At 48.6% G+C, this 15,551-nt stretch overlaps 1 protein-coding gene across 1 annotated transcript in view; it reads right to left on the bottom strand.

Annotated features, from left to right (window-relative positions):
• Window positions 1–15,551, bottom strand: part of FER1L6 (fer-1 like family member 6) — a 98,510-nt gene that overhangs the window by 23,274 nt on the left and 59,685 nt on the right. The window contains exons 22-30 of the mRNA XM_079795808.1: window positions 11,199–11,309; window positions 10,810–10,971; window positions 9,623–9,803; window positions 8,462–8,679; window positions 6,870–6,992; window positions 4,673–4,712; window positions 3,116–3,231; window positions 1,735–1,866; window positions 415–540 (exon numbers count right to left, since the gene is read on the bottom strand). Coding sequence (XP_079651934.1) covers window positions 415–540; window positions 1,735–1,866; window positions 3,116–3,231; window positions 4,673–4,712; window positions 6,870–6,992; window positions 8,462–8,679; window positions 9,623–9,803; window positions 10,810–10,971; window positions 11,199–11,309 — 1,209 coding nt within the window. The remainder of the gene's footprint in view (window positions 1–414; window positions 541–1,734; window positions 1,867–3,115; window positions 3,232–4,672; window positions 4,713–6,869; window positions 6,993–8,461; window positions 8,680–9,622; window positions 9,804–10,809; window positions 10,972–11,198; window positions 11,310–15,551) is intronic.

The following is a 15,551-nucleotide window of genomic DNA, read 5'->3' as shown; positions in this document are numbered from 1 at the left end:
CCATCAAGACTAATGGCCTTATAAGAAGAGGGAGTGACACCAGATCTCCCTTCCCTTCCCTTCCCTTCCCTTCCCTTCCCTTCCCTTCCCTTCCCTTCCCTTCCCTTCCCTTCCCTTCCTCTCTCTCTCTCTCTCTCTCTCTCTCTCTCTCTCTCTCTCTCTCTCTCTCTTCTCCCCCCCCCTCGATGTGCACGCAAGCGAAAGGCCATGTGAGGGCACAGCTGGAAGGTGGCCATCTACAAGCCAGGGAGAGAGGCTTCCCCAGAAACCAGCCCGGATGGCACCTTGATCATGGCTCCCAGCCTCCAGAACTGTGAGAAAATAAATGCCTGTTATTTAGGTGACCCAGTCGGTAGTGTTTTGAATGGCAGCCCGAGCAGACTAAGCCCCTCAGAGTAAACAAGGGCTGCTCACCGCCACAATGTACACCCGGATCATGACTTTGACGGGGTGGTTGGGTGGAATCCCTTGCTGGATTCTCAGCTGCCCGTTGTCCTCGGTGCTGGAATCCTCGGGGCTTCTGTAAATGCAGAAAGAGCCCTGGAAACACAAAACACCCATTGAAACGAGATGGTCATGTCCCACCAAAAGCCACAGAGGGCATAACAATGGGAAACTGAGCACAGCTGGGGGTCAAACAGGAGCACTGCCCTTGCCCTCTGAGTGTCCTCAGAAGTTCACGTAGCCTGCCTGCATCTGAGCTTCTTCACGGCACATCAGTGAATCGGTGTTAGCAGGGGAACACCTCCCCACAGTGCTGTTCTGTGAGGAGCATGAATAGGAGCGTCAGATGGGAGCGCCTTTGGCATGTGGGTGCTGAGCCAATGCTTCCTCCTGTTATCTCATTCAATCCTGACTGCAGTAATTCCACTTTTAGGCTGTAACCAAGACTCAGAGTGGCCACGTACTGCTCAAGATCATGAAGCCAGTTAGCATTATAACCAGGATCAAAATCCACATTGGCAGACTGCAATACCCATATTATTTCCAACACACGACACTGCATGTAAAGGGCCCGGCATGCAGTAGGTTCCTAGCGTGAACTACTACTCTGTGTTGCTGACACTGTACCTCTGCCAGATGAAGGGTTTGTGTTGTTTGATTAGTTTAATCATCCAACTAGTGGGTTCATGTAACTTACACATTTGGTAGGTCAGGGGTGGAAGAACAAAGTAAAGTACAGTGATTTTTTTTTTTATTGTTGTTTAAGGTATTATAAACAGTAGTACATATGTTTCCTTTTTTCCCCCCAATTGACAGTGATTATTTTTTTAAATATATTTTTATTGATTTCAAAGAGGAAGAAAGAGGTAAAGAGAGATAGAAACATCAATGATGAGAGAAAATTATCGATTGATTGCTTCCTGCACACCCCATACTGGGCCAGCAACCTAGGCATATGTCCTGACCAGGAATCAAACCATGACCTCCTGGTTCATAGGTCGATGCTCAACCACTGAGCCATGCCGACCAGGCAAAATTCAGTGATTCTTTAGGGTAACAACTCTCTCTTCTTATATTTCACTAGTCTGACTTCCAACCCCCTTCACTGCCCATGTAGCAAGTGTCTCAAAAGACTGGTGCTGGGTCCTGTGAGGCTCTAGAGAAGATCTTGTATAAGATGTAGAACTTTCCTTATACACATCCCACATCACAATCCCATTAGTAGAATTGAGCCGTATCTGACATTTATGGACAGAAGGATCAAATAAAAGAGTTAACTCTGGAACTTGCCTTAAACTTTCCTATGACTCGGTCTCCATCAAGGCCATGGTCATCTTCTGTGGACTTGCCTCTGAAGAGCTCAAAGGTTTTCACCCAGTCTTCAAAATTGCTGAATTCACTCTCAAGGTCGCCATCATATATCTTTAGGGAGAAGAGAGGAGAGTGTGCTCAAAGGAAAGAAGACCCAAGATCGATTTAATGAAAAATGCCAAGATTCTCCAAAGCCAGACTTGATAGGCACCCCTTGGAAAAATCTAGAGGCTGCTGTTAATTACCCTTAGCAAAATAAGGAATATGACGGAATCAGCATTCTTGGATCTGACGACCCCTCCAAAATTTATAAAACCTTTTGATAAACTTTGAAATTCCAAGAAATGTATAGCTAAACCAAAATTTTTAAAATATAATTTAAAAGTATAAACATGACAAATTTTTAATAGCTAATTGATGTCTTTGGCTTTTTTGATATAGACTATCATATTTTTGAGGTCATTCCAGTTAATATATGTTTCTTAAGCATCTAATTCTTAACATATATAAAGTGATGAAATACATATATATTTTTAAATATTTTTATTGATTTCAGAGAGAAAGGGAGAGGGACAAAGAGATGGAAACATCAATGATGAGAGAGAATTATTGATTGGCTGCCTCCTGCACACCCCCTACTGGGGATCGAGCCCGCAACCCAGGCATGTGCCCTTGACCAGAATTGAACCCTTTACCCTTCAGTCTGCAGGCTAATGCTCTATCCACTGAGCCAAACCAGCTAGAGCTGAAATGTTTTGTTTTTATTATAATGCATTTAGACATGAGTTTTCCAAGTGGGAAATTATATATACACTTTAGAAATGCAAAATTAAATTTAAGTTTGGTAATATAATTAAATAACTTATTCAAATTTTCTATCAAAATTATTTATCTAAATTTGTTATCGAGATACATAATTTTCATACTCCTAGTTTTCATATTCACCAATATGCCTCTAGCTAATAGCCTCTGGCTAACGTTAAAATTGGTCTGATGGAACTGACTTCAGTTAGAGTTAAAACTCCTGCTAATTTGAGTATATACACATCTGCATGATGATGACAAGCTTTAAAAGGTGAGCCAAGGGGAATGCATGCACTGTCGATGACCTTGCTGGATGCAGGCTAACCAATGTAAGTTATGCCCCTTTCTAACATGAGGATGTAGAAAATAGAAAATTAGCAAGCTCCATTGCCTTTGCTTACATGCTTGTTAAACCTTATTTCTCTGCATCGGTGATTATAATGAAGACAGAGTAAGTTAGTTCAGACAGACATGACTAGGATTGACTGAAGCACCAACAGGACCCCCTTCTGAGCTTCCCACCCCTTCCCTGGTGGCGATGGCTGTGTCCACACACCTTCAAGGTGGCCAGGTTGGGGATTTCATCTTCTTTGGGCTTCTTCTTGAGCATTTTGTCTTTCTTCTTCTTCGGGCCATCTTCTATATTCACCACGACCTCATCTGGTTTTGCATCTGTGGATATTTAGTGGAAATTGTTAGATTCTCACAGCTGCTGAGATGAGAAGAAACAAAGTCAAGCTTCCTCTTTCCCTTTGTTCTGGCATGTGTCCTGACACTTCTTTTCAAAAAGAAATGGTAACATTTTGCTGTAGGACTGCTATAGTCTGTGCATTACAGAACCGGGGGAGATGCCACTCACACAGTAAAGCAATGCCAACAGATCCTCTGGGGCCAGACAGTGTGCTGTCCTGTCCTGGTACATGTAAGAACTCCTTAAACAAGGCATAAGGGGGGTTGAGGCAGGGAGATAATTTTCTCAGTCATCCAACTAACAAAGAACAGACTCAGGATGGACTGACTCCAAAGCTCTGAGTTACATTGCCTCTCAGATCTGTTTATGAACTTGAGATTCATCTAGTTCCGTGGTCGGCAAACTGCGGCTCGCGAGTCACATGCGGCTCTTTGGCCCCTTGAATGTGGCTCTTCGACAAAATACCACGGCCTGGGCGAGTCTATTTTGAAGAAGTGGCGTTAGAAGAAGTTTAAGTTTAAAAAAATTTGGCTCTCAAAAGAAATTTCCATCGTTGTGCTGTTGATATTTGGCTCTGTTGACTAATGAGTTTGCCAACCACAGATCTAGTTCAATAACCCAAGGCTCAAATATGTTAAGGGTCTTGCACAAAGTCACGAATGTAGTTAGAGAGATTGCTCAGTAATTTTTTAGGAGCAGGCTCTAGAAATAAACTGCCTGAGACAGACTTCTAGCTCTGCTAGATTCTAGCTGTGTGAATTTGGGCAAGTTGCACAACCTCTTTGTACCTCTGTTTTACCATCTGCAAAATGAAGCCAGTACTGCTATGTCATGAGATGGTCTTAGAATGACATATGCTAATTAGGAATGGTCTGAGGAAGAGCCTGACTCTAGTTCTCCTGCTTCCATCGGTGTCACCTGAAACTGAGCACTGGCTACTTGGTGTTACGGTTGTTTGTAGGCCAAGACCTTCCGTTGGCTTGAATCGAGTTTGAGGTCATTTCTAATCCCAGGCCTCTTTCATTTATTTCTGCCAAACCACATCCATCCAATCCTTGTAAACTGAGTTTGGGAAGCTAAATCCAGGTCACCTCTATTAAAGTTTATCATGTTGGTGTTGGCCTGTCATCCCAGCTCACTTCTATTTTTACTCTGCTGTTTCCACACTCAGATTGTCAATGTAGGGACATGAGCCAAAGGGTTGATTTCAGCACTGAACTAGAGTTAGGAGACCTGGGAGCTGGTCCCAGTCCAGCTCAAATCAGCTACATGACCTTCTTAAAGCACTGTCGTCTTACTGAGATTGTTTCCTCACCTGGGAAATTAGGGAATACAACTCCAACGTACCTCCCATTGCTTCCATTTAATAATTCCCCAGTGGCCTTATTCTATGTTTAAATGCTCCCCAGAACAGCTACTTACCTGTATTGTCTTTTTTCTCTTTGGAATTTCTCTCCTTTTCCTTTGAGAAAAGACATAGACCAGATTACTGACACTGTCGTGCCTCATTTATTAATCCTGACTTGCCAAGAGTTATAATTCAACTAGTAGCCCGTTTGCACGAAGATTCGTGCAATAGACCTTCATTCACCCCCGGGCGGTGACCTTGGGCTCGGCAGCACCCAACATCCTTGCTAAGGATCGCAGGAGCCGACCCCCAGTGGTTTCCTGCGATCCATGCAGGCTCCCCGCTGGTGCCCAAGGCCCGGAAAGCCTCGGCCCCTGGGACCCCCTGGGAAGGGCGGGAGGGGCCGGGCCACGCCCCCCCCCCCCCCCCCCCCCCGTGGACGATCAACCCCGGGACCCCCGGGAGGGGCGGGAGGGGCCGGACACGCCCCCCGGGACCCCCGGGGAGGGGCGGGAGGGGCAGGGCCATGCCCTCCCAGGTGGACGATCAACCCTGGGACCCCCGGGAGGGGTGGGAGGGGCGGGAGGGGCCCGGACACGCCCCCTAGGTGGCCGATCGTCCCAGGCACCCCCCGGGAGCGGCGGTATGGGCCCGGACACGCCCCCCCGGGGTGCTGATGGGCCCGGCCACGCCCCCCCGGGGTGCCGATCGCCCCAGGCACCCCCCGGAGCAGCGGCATGGGCCCGGCCACGCCCCCCTGGGGTGCCGATGGGCCCGGCCACGCCCCCCGGGGTGCCGATCGCCCCAGGCACCCTGGGGAGTGGCGGCATGGGCCCAGCCACGCCCCCCAGGGTGCCAATCGCCCCAGGCACCTCCGGGAGCGGCGGCATGGGCCCGGCCACGCCCCCCGGGGTGCCGATCGCCCCAGGCACCCCCGGGAGCGGCGGCATGGGCCCGGCCACTTGGCACCGCCATCTTGAACTTCTCAACGGCGGATATGCCACCCGGAGTCCCGCCCCCAGCCTCCTGCCGGCCCAATCGTGGGCATAGCGGAGGTGCGGTCAATTTGCATGTTTCTCTATTATAAGGTAAGATTATCTCAGCCCTCTGCATTCTCACAGATGCCATTTTAAGAGTATGCAAACAGTCCCAAAGTTAACCCCCAAGTGAAGCCTCGCTGTAAAGACCCGAGACCAAGGGCAGTGAGATGCCCTGCCCTAGAGAAAAGGTGCCCACACTTCCTAGAATAGTGCCACCAAGCGGTAGACTCCCCTGTCCTCCATGTGCAGCCTTCTCTCAGCCACTGGAAAACAGCCCCTGTTCCCCCTGTTTTCCCACCTCCCTGAAGCATCTTCCATCGGATCACCTCAGTCTGCGGCTGAGTTTACCCGCTGGCATGTTAGGTTATTGGGTTGGTCCCAGTGACTGGGCAGGTTGTCAGAGAAAGGGGAAAGGGCTGAGCACTCACCAGAAATGTGTGTCCATTGCAACAAAAGGAGGGAGGTTGGAGGCAGGGACTAACACTTGGTTTGCTTATTTAACTACATATCAATCTTCATGGATGTCCCTAGATGAAGAAACTATGCTCTTTCTAAACTCAAGAATCAGAAGACTTTCTATTCAACTGCATATGGTGATATCTGACTAATTTTCCTTTCCTTTCTTACTTGGAGATGAGACATCTTACCAAATTCAGCCACTGAGCTTCGGTTGATTCTCCAGACCCACTCCCCACTGGTTCTCTTCAGCTTTATAACTCAATCTCTTTCATGTTCCAGTGCACAAGGCCCTGCTCTGGCAATGCACTGATCAGTCCCATTTGCTAAAGCCTAGACCTCTGACTTTACTTCCCATATGAACTTAGAATCCTGCTGGACACCTGGAGCCCTTGGAGCTGGGGATGTCCAGGTGTACCTGGAGCCCCCATCGCTGATGCCCACCTGTCCAGAGACCCCGTTTCTCCTAGCTGGACCTCCCTGAGTCTGACTGCTGGACAGATTCTCCGGATGCCATGCTGGAATGAACATCCTTCCAGCATTTTACAACAGAGCTGGTGTCCTAGGGTCAGCTCCAGCCAGAGGGTGGCTGTTAGCAATTCTGGGCCCCTGGTCCTTCCAGACTTTGAACCCTTCTGCAATTCACAGAATCACACCTGAGTAGGGCCTACCTATAGTGGATTTAAAAGAGAGGATAATGTGGAATTGGGAAGGTGGTGGGAGAGACAACTTGTTTATCGAGTCCCTTGATCGTCACCACCAGGGGAGTCTCTACCTTCTGTGCTTTCTTCAGGGAGGCATAGTACTTGGACCACCAGTCAATGACGTTTTCAGCAGATTCATCTGCTATGGTCCTCTTCCTCCTTTTGGTAGACCTCCGGGAAGGTTTCCTGGCGTCCTGGCAAAAGATGAGGAGGGATTGTTAGTTAGGCCCCGTGGAACTGCATGGAGCTGCTGGTGGCTGACTGGTTTCCTGAAAAGAAAGATGCACTCTGGGAGGCGGATGGAGGTGCTGGCAGGTTTTGTGGTTGCAGCTCTCTGTACCACTTCAATAAATGAAAGTTCAACAATCTGTCCATTCATTCATTTTTTGAACAGGCAAGCATTTATTGAACAGATGTGAGATACTGTGCTTGACTTTGGGGAAGTGGACGCAATCCCCACCTTTGGGAACCTTACAGTTCAGGAGGGGAGACTGACTTATGATACAATGTGGTATAGTGGACAGGGCATTAGCTTCAGACAGACCTGGGTTATAAGTCATTAAGCAATTAATATAAATTTGTGACAATAATACCTGCCTACTTCACTGTCGTGAGGATTAAGTGACATCATACAGACAATTCTCCTTTCGCATCATTTCTGATTTGAATGGGTACAAATAAATGACACCTACAACCTAAGTGATGGGGTAGGAGAGGTAGTGATACATGTTTTGCAGAAAGGCCATATTTATTGGAGAAGACAGTTGTCCCATTGGAGGAGGCTATCTTTGCAAACACATCATGTACCCAATATCCGTTCACTCTCTCGGACATCTCTTGAGTCCCTGTGATGTGCCAGGCACTCTATCAAATGCAGGGAATGCAGAGATGTTTATAAAACTACTTTTGACCTAGTGGGGCCCACAGTTTTATGGTGACAACAAACACTTAAATTGAGATTTCTAACTTAAAGTGGCAGGTGCCATGCTGGTGGGAGAAAGAGGACCTCTCGAGGTGTCATAGCGGGTCACGCTGAGCCTGGATGAGATGGGAACAGCCTGAGCAAACATCCACTAATCTACGTTATTCTGCTTTCTATTTCACTCTACCATTTTCTGGGCAAGCAATCTCTTAGGACTTTCTTAAACTGCCTCCTTCAAGTCAATTGATGCCCAGGACATTGTACTTAAGTTTATGGCACAGAAAAATAAATCCCATCCTTGGCTTATGGTTCTTTGTATATATGTCCATCTCCCCTTCCAGAATCTTAGCTAACTGGGGATGAGAAGTCTCACTTTTCTTTAGAGTCCAGAAGACACATCTTTTTGTTCCACATGCCCTTATACTAAGTTGGTTCTAAATATCTGGGGATTAGTCCTAGATGTGAAACCATTATCTTTCCAAGTGAATAAATTGACAAAAGTTTCTGTTCAATTAAATATTACTGTTCTGTTTGACTGGCACTGTTGATGTGTCTGACTCAATAACAGTGCTGCAAAGTGGGTATCAATATCCCCATTTTACAGATGAGGAAACTGATGCTCAGAAATGTGAAGTTGCTTGCTCATGGTCAAACATCTAGTAGGTGGGAGGATTAGTATCTAGAGCCTCCCATACAAACTCAAATGAGCCTTGTAAATATGAAGAGGGATTAGATTCTGACCTTAGCTTTTCCATCCTGTGGTGGTTCCTGGGCTGCAGGTGGGTGTTCAGCCGCCAGCATAGGGGATGAGTCAGGGATGTCAACCTGACTAGCTTGCTGAACCTGGGCAGAGTCAGGTACCACTGTGGGAGGTGGCTCAACGTCCACATAGATGTGATCTGTTGGGGGGTCCTGGGAGGAGCTGAGGGACCCAGAGGGCTCAGTGGCTATTAGCGAATCTGAAATAAGCAAAATGAAAGCACATCAGGTTGAGGAAACTGGGCTATAGTACAGGGAGGTCATTTCAGGGACCCAACACTGGCACCAGGCAGCTCTGGATGCAAATATGGCAAGTTCCTACCATCTCTGAACCTCAGTTTCCTTATTGACAAAATGGCAGTGAAAATGCCCATGTCACTGGGGTCATAAATGAGATCAGGATGTAAGGCATTTGATGCCTAATAGCTAATCAATAAATGGTCACACTTATTATTGATCCTCAGAGTAATTTTAATGAATAGAGGTCATTTATCACAGCATTGTTTGTGGAAGTGGGAGTTGAAGGCAGCCTGGAGTCTAATATAAGGGAAAAGGAAAAGCAAAGTGAGGTAGATGCAGCGGGCAGTGGTAATAAGCTAATGTACACACAGCAGTATGGACAGATCTTAAAACACAGCTTTGAGTGAAAGGAGGAGGAAACCAAATGAAGGTTTTGGCACCATTTCATAACCGTAAATAAAATGGATTTACATTTTACAAGAACTGGTGGTGTGGGGGCTACAGTGGGGAGGGGAATGGGAGTGGGGACAGGAATGAGGCACGGGGGACGGTGGATATAATGAGCAGCTTTGAACAGACTGATGATAATTATACATCATGAACAGAGAAGTGCAATTAATTCAACTCTGTGCACCTGAGATCTGAAACAGACCAAATTAAAGTAACAGCAAGCAGAGAAAACTGTCAGGGAGTGGAGGCGGGAGGGAGCTTGAGGAAGACTTCTCAGAGGAGTTGACCCTGATGCCATTCTTAAAGCAAGACTCTGGCAACTAACGAAGCAGAGGTGGCACTTAAGGAGCAAATTCTTCAGAAAGATCCAGCTGACTAGGGGGCGGGAGCGGGGACATCTTTGTGCGGGTCCCATCGCGGTCCACAGCCCCAGAACCAAGGGGAGCTTCCTACCTTGCCCAGCTTGGGTTCCGTCCACCTGTGAGGAGGGGGCGAGGGGCTCCCTGGATTTACACAAGAACTGCTTCAAGCAGTTGATGGTGTAGGTGCCCACCAGGGTGCTCCTCCCGAAAGCCCTCCAGTCCACCACGCAGATGCTCAGGGGCGGGTGCAGCAGCTCATTCTCAGGCAGCTCCTGCGGGGAGAGGCCAGCAGGAGGTCAGGGCACTGCCTGGGCTGAGCCTGGCTGCTGGTGCCCTGCTGACCTGCCTGGGGGCAGGACCAAAGTAAGCCTGATGCCCTTCCTCCCGCTGTCCCTGCCTTGTCATTCTCTTCTTCCAGGCCACCCCTGCAGCTTGCCAGAAGTCTGGAGCAGTGCCTTCCCAAGCCAAGGAGTGATGACCCAAAATGGGAAGAGCCATTCAAAATGGAGCTGCGGGTGAGGGGCCCACTTGTTTCCCCGGTGCTCCTCCATCCCCCTCCCCCAAAGCTCAGCAAAGCTCAGTGTGAAATGTTTGCACACAGATGCACATTCTTTCATTCTAATCTTTACCGACTTAGCATATGTGTCCACTGGCATTGACTGGGCTGGACAAAGCAAACTCCTCACAATTAGCTCCAAATCAGAGCACAAAAATGTATGTTGAAATACTGAAACGAAAGGACAGATGCTAAAAAAAAAAGTCACTGTAGATAAAGCATAAATTCACATATAAATGACTGCCGTTTTATGCATAAATAGTTTTTTTAAAATGTCACTATTAAAATGAGTTTTGTGAGGGTATGTTCTCAGCCAGTGGTTCTCAAACTTTGATATGTATCAAAGGGTTTGTTAAGCCAGAACTATCTGGGTCCCAGCCCCCAACAGTTTCTGATTCCGTAGGTGTGGGGTAGGGCCTGAGCATTTGTGTTTCTAAAAGGTCCAGGTGATGCTGATGCTGAAGGTGATGAAGCGGGTGGGGGCTGCATTTTGGGGACCACTGTGAACCCGATTTGATCGACTGTATGATCTAACCTGGAACCTTCCAAACCAAACCAAACAACAACAAAAGTCTATTTATCTCATTCTGAACTGGCTTTTCACTAAGTTAGACTGTCCTTCCTTGCAGGTGGGGGGCAGCCCAAACTCCAAAACATCTCCCCAAGACAATCAACCTGCGAGCATGAAGGGCGGGAGCAGGAGGGGAATGAGGTGCACGCACCACTTCGAAAGCATCTGCCTGGATGCTGAAGTTCGGGTTGTTCTTGTAGCTCTGGATCACGCAGGACTTGACTCCTCGTCCCCCGCACTCGATGAGAACCTGAGGACGATCCACCGAGAGCAGCTGCACCTTCTTCATCTCTCGGACTCCCCAGAAGAGAACCTGAGGCGAGGACCAGCAGAGCTGTCACTCCACGGCCCAGGGAGGAGCCAGCAAGGAGGTCCACGGGCTGCCTGGGAACTACAGTACGTTCTTCCGGGAAAGGACTGAGCAGCAACTCGAGGGCCCATCTGATCAACTATGTCTCCTTCCAACCCCACAACTCCCCTCGTGCAAGGCACCACTGCCCTTTAGTCCCAAAGATCAACTTGACCCTTCCCTGCGCCTACCTCCACTCGGTATTTACTCAGCACTGGCCGAATGCTGGCAGGAACCGGGTAGATCTGGGTGACATCTGGTGGGTCAATGGGAGGGAGCCCTTGCAGCCCGGATGAAGGGACCTACCACAAAGAACAAGTGCTGGTTAGAAGGTCAAGGACAGGCAAGGACCTCATCCGTAAGACAGTCGTTTTTCACCCAGCCCCCAACCTCCTCCCATCTGGCAACTGTCAAGTTGTTCTCTGTATCTATGAGTCTGTTTCTATTTTGTTTGTTCTTTTATTTTATTTTCTAGATTCCACTTATAACTGAAATCATATGGTGTTTGTCTTTCTCGGAAGGATTTAAGAAGTACAAAGTGGCAGTTATAAAAACAGCCATAGGGATGTAAAGTACGGCATAGGGAATATAGTCAGTAACACTGTAATAACCATGCATAGTGTCAGTTTGGTACTAGACTTATTAGGGTGGTCACATCATAAGTTATATAAATATCTAATCACTATGCTGTATGCCTGGAACTAATATAATAGTGTATGTCGACTGTAAATTGAAAAATAAAAAATGACCCATGAATAGAAGGTATGCATAGGCAGACAGGCCTCATTTCAGTAGAAAGACATTCTCATAATTAAATCCCTTAATTCCTCGCCCTACTTCACTTACAGACAGGCTGGATCAGTGGTCGCCAACCGGTGGTCCGCGGACCACTGGTGGTCCGTGAGGTCTGACAGGTTTTTGACCGCTGGGCTGGATAACAATCTAGGCAGGAGCTGAGGAATGCTGGGACCTGGACGTGCCAGTGGGGATGGCGAGGAAGGGCATGCATGTTTTATGTGTAGCTGGACTGGGGTCATTGATGGAAAATGGAGAACGAGGGAAAGGGGATATTTCTGGGACTGTCCCACCCAGTGAGATACACGTGGCTCACTGATGAATCTGAGTTGCTTCCTTTTATTTTTTCCCTCATTCACCTGTTATCACCACCAGCCAAATTATGTAATTGATTAAAACCCTTTCCTCCATAAAAACATTCAGCAAAGACAATGTTTCCAGCTTAAAATGCAACCAAGATGATGCATTTTACCACACTTATTTATTAACTGGCAAGTGCATTCATTCACAAGGGTGGCCCTCATTAGCGAGCACTTAACGATGTGCCACAAAGTTAACAGGTTAATGAGCTCTCCGTAAGATGGGGGGTGGAGGAAGAAAAGTAGCTAGCTCCTCACGACCTGATAAAACGACATCGAAACTCCAGCAGTAGACTGGGGAAGGGGATCAGATAGAAGCTGACCCTTTGAGACTTATCCCCCATGTTGCTACAGAGATTCCTGGTTAGTCAAATAGAAACCACACCCAATCAGTGAAACAGAAAATGAAGTCTTTTAGAGGCAGGCCTCCAGGGATGAAAATACGTCATTTCCTGTGCATTTGGAGTTAACCAAACTGCAGGAGGACAATCATCTATATATATAAAAGCCTAAGCAACCGGCCATGACATGCAATGATCACCCGGGGCAGATGCTCAACGCAGGAGCTGCTGAGCGACAGCAACTTTTCAGAGTGCCCTCTCGCACTCTGGGACCCCTTGGGGGATGTCAGACTGCTGGCTTCGGCCCAATTCCCGCAGGCCAGGCCGAGGGACCCCACCTGCCAGAGGGACCCCGCTCACTCCGCAGGCGCCCTTCAAGCCCTGGCGCTGCCCAGGTGCTGCCAGCCGGGAAGGGACTGCGGGAGGTTGGCTCCAGGGCGTGTCTGGCCCATCTCACCCAGTTCCACCCTGCTGGCCACCTTCAAATTAATTTCCTTTCAATGTGCACAAATCTGTGCATCAGGCCTCCAGTCCTATTAATAAAAGCCTATGTAGTCATGACACCCTCTCGCCGTGATGCCCTCACGCTGTAACGAGCGATTACCAGGAGGCTGCGTGTGCAGTGGGCCCACATGGGTGGACAGGGCTGTGCATATTCTTGGGTGGGCGGGGGCTTGAAGCTATGTGTGCAGAGGCAGGTCCCACAGCTCAGCGCGGTGAGGCCGGGGGTCTCGCGGCTCCGAGGTGGGTCCTGTGGCTCTGGCCTACCTCTTTGGGGCAATCCATTGAGAAGCCCTGGATGGGTGGGTGGGGCCTACCTCTTTGGGGTGATCGATTGCGGGGCTCCCACACTGTGAGAGGGCACAGGCCAGGCTGGGGGACCCCGGGGACCTCTACTGCTTTAATAAAATCTCACACAAAGGACTTAGAAAGGGTCGTCCTCCCTTGTGCAGGCCACCAAGCACTGCCTTCAAGACCTGGCTCAATACGGGTATCTTTCAAGAAGCTGTCCCTGATTTGATCCCGGCCACTGGGGCCATTCTCCTACCCTTCAGTCCTTGGAACGTTGTGTGTCCTCTCTAGAAGCTTAGTGCAGAAACTCATGACTGAGCCTGGACACCAGGCTCTGCTGTGTGACCCTGCATGAGTCTCTTTCCCTCTCTGGGCCTCCAATATTGGGCCAGATGATCTTTGAGTGCCTTGGAAGTCAGATGTTCAGATGTTCTATGAAGCATTGTTTTGGGCAAGGAGGTTCTCCTCACCGGGGGCGGGGGGGGGGGGGGGAGTGTTTGTCTGGCCCAGAGGAGGTGTTTGTTTACTTCATTTCATTCTCCCAGTCCCACAATTGGCATTCCACATCCAGTGGGCTCTTGATAAATGTTTATTGGCTGCCTGACACGTTAGCTCCATATGCCCGACAAAGCCTAATTGCTCACCACAACCTGCAAAGCACAAATATATCACCCTTTCTTTTTCACAGACATATTCTAGTTGGCAAGGGCAGATGTGGTCAACTCAATTATAAGAAAGCTCAGAAAAAAGCAGACAGCAGACACCGCGAATGCCAAACAGGCTCAAGACAATGAAGGTGCAGAATGAACCAGATCAGACAGGGGAGCTGGGAAATAACGAGGATGCATGGCCCGTGCTGCCTGCCGGCGAAGAGGTGAGCGATTTGCCTGCAAAACACCACCTCACTGAGCAAGCTAACTGCCCCTCGAGCTCCAGAGGTAAAGGCACAGAACAGCTGGGATGGGGCAGAGGACGGTGCTCTGGGTGGTTTTTACAAAGCTCCGCATGTCTGTTTGCTCATCCCGGGGCTGCTGAAATGCCGGCCTGGCGGAGCTTTGTTCCACGAGTGCTTGAAAGATGCCCTTAGTGTTCAACACCGGCTGTGAAGCTCACTGCGCGGTGGAGATTAAACGGCTTTGCTCCCAGCTAAGCTGAAATGCTTTCACAGTGAAATGGGGCAGCTGCTGGTTTATAAAAGTACATGGTGTGTAGTGTCCCGGTGCACGGGGCCAGGGAAAGATAAAGAATTGTTATGAAGGCAAAATGGTAAGAATCAGGGGTGGGCAGGATAAGCTGGCCCAAAAGCCAGATTGTTGTAACATCCCAGTAGAGACAAAATATCAGGGCCTCCAAGGAGGGCCCCTGCAGGGCTGGGATGGGACCTAGGGTGCAAAAGTCAGGGAGCCGCCACTCTCAGAGTCATGCATGTGGGCCTTCCCATAGCCCGAATTAAACCGCAAAGAGGCAGCGTGCTGGAGGGCGGAAGAAAGCATTTGACTGGGGCGGGGGTGGGGAAAGCTTCCTGGAGGAGGCATCTCTGGCTCTGAATTTGATGATGACCTTTCCCCTAGAGAGGTAGGTGGAGTGTGGAGGTTGGGGTGGCAGAGTGGGAGACATTTCCGAATGGGGTAACCGCATGACTCAGAGTAGCCTGGCACAAAGAGGCCATAGTGTGTGTAGTCATATGTTGAGATGTGAGGCTGAAAAACAGCTTGAAGCCAAATTTGGGGAGAATTTAAATGCCAACCTATAATTTCCTATGGGCCAGATTTTTTTTTGTATGTGTGTGTGTGTGTGTGTGTGTGTGTGTGTGTGTGTGTGTGTGAACAACTATAAAGAGTTATTATACAAAGAAAAAAAAGTTTCATAGTCAAAAACCTTTGGAAAATCCTAGATCTTCTCAGAGTCCTCACCATGATAATGGGCATTTCCAAACCCCATGAGGGATATAATCTGAGGCAGTTCCCAAATTTCATTTCCTTTATTTGGGGGGACTGCATTTGGTGTTAAAAAAAGCAGACTTGGGGAAATGTTTCTGGAGGTAATAAGCAGCAGGGAGCCACTGATGATTTCTGAAGAGGAGAGTGGTGTGGTCCACTCGTGTTCTGGAAGGACCATGGAGGATAAAATGAACAAGGAAAGGGCAGGAAAGAGGCTGAAATACCAGGAAAAGAGGCCAACGCAGCAGTCCTGAGGGGAAGCAGGGTCTGAGAGAACAGGGAAGAGGGATGCCGTCCAAGGAACGGCGTGGCCTGGC

The sequence above is a fragment of the Cnephaeus nilssonii genome (assembly GCF_951640355.1).
Source record: "Cnephaeus nilssonii genome assembly, chromosome: 18".
NCBI classification, from domain to species: Eukaryota; Metazoa; Chordata; class Mammalia; order Chiroptera; family Vespertilionidae; genus Cnephaeus; species Cnephaeus nilssonii.
Note: the sequence above shows the minus strand (reverse complement) of the source record. Positions and strands in the feature narration are given on the sequence as shown.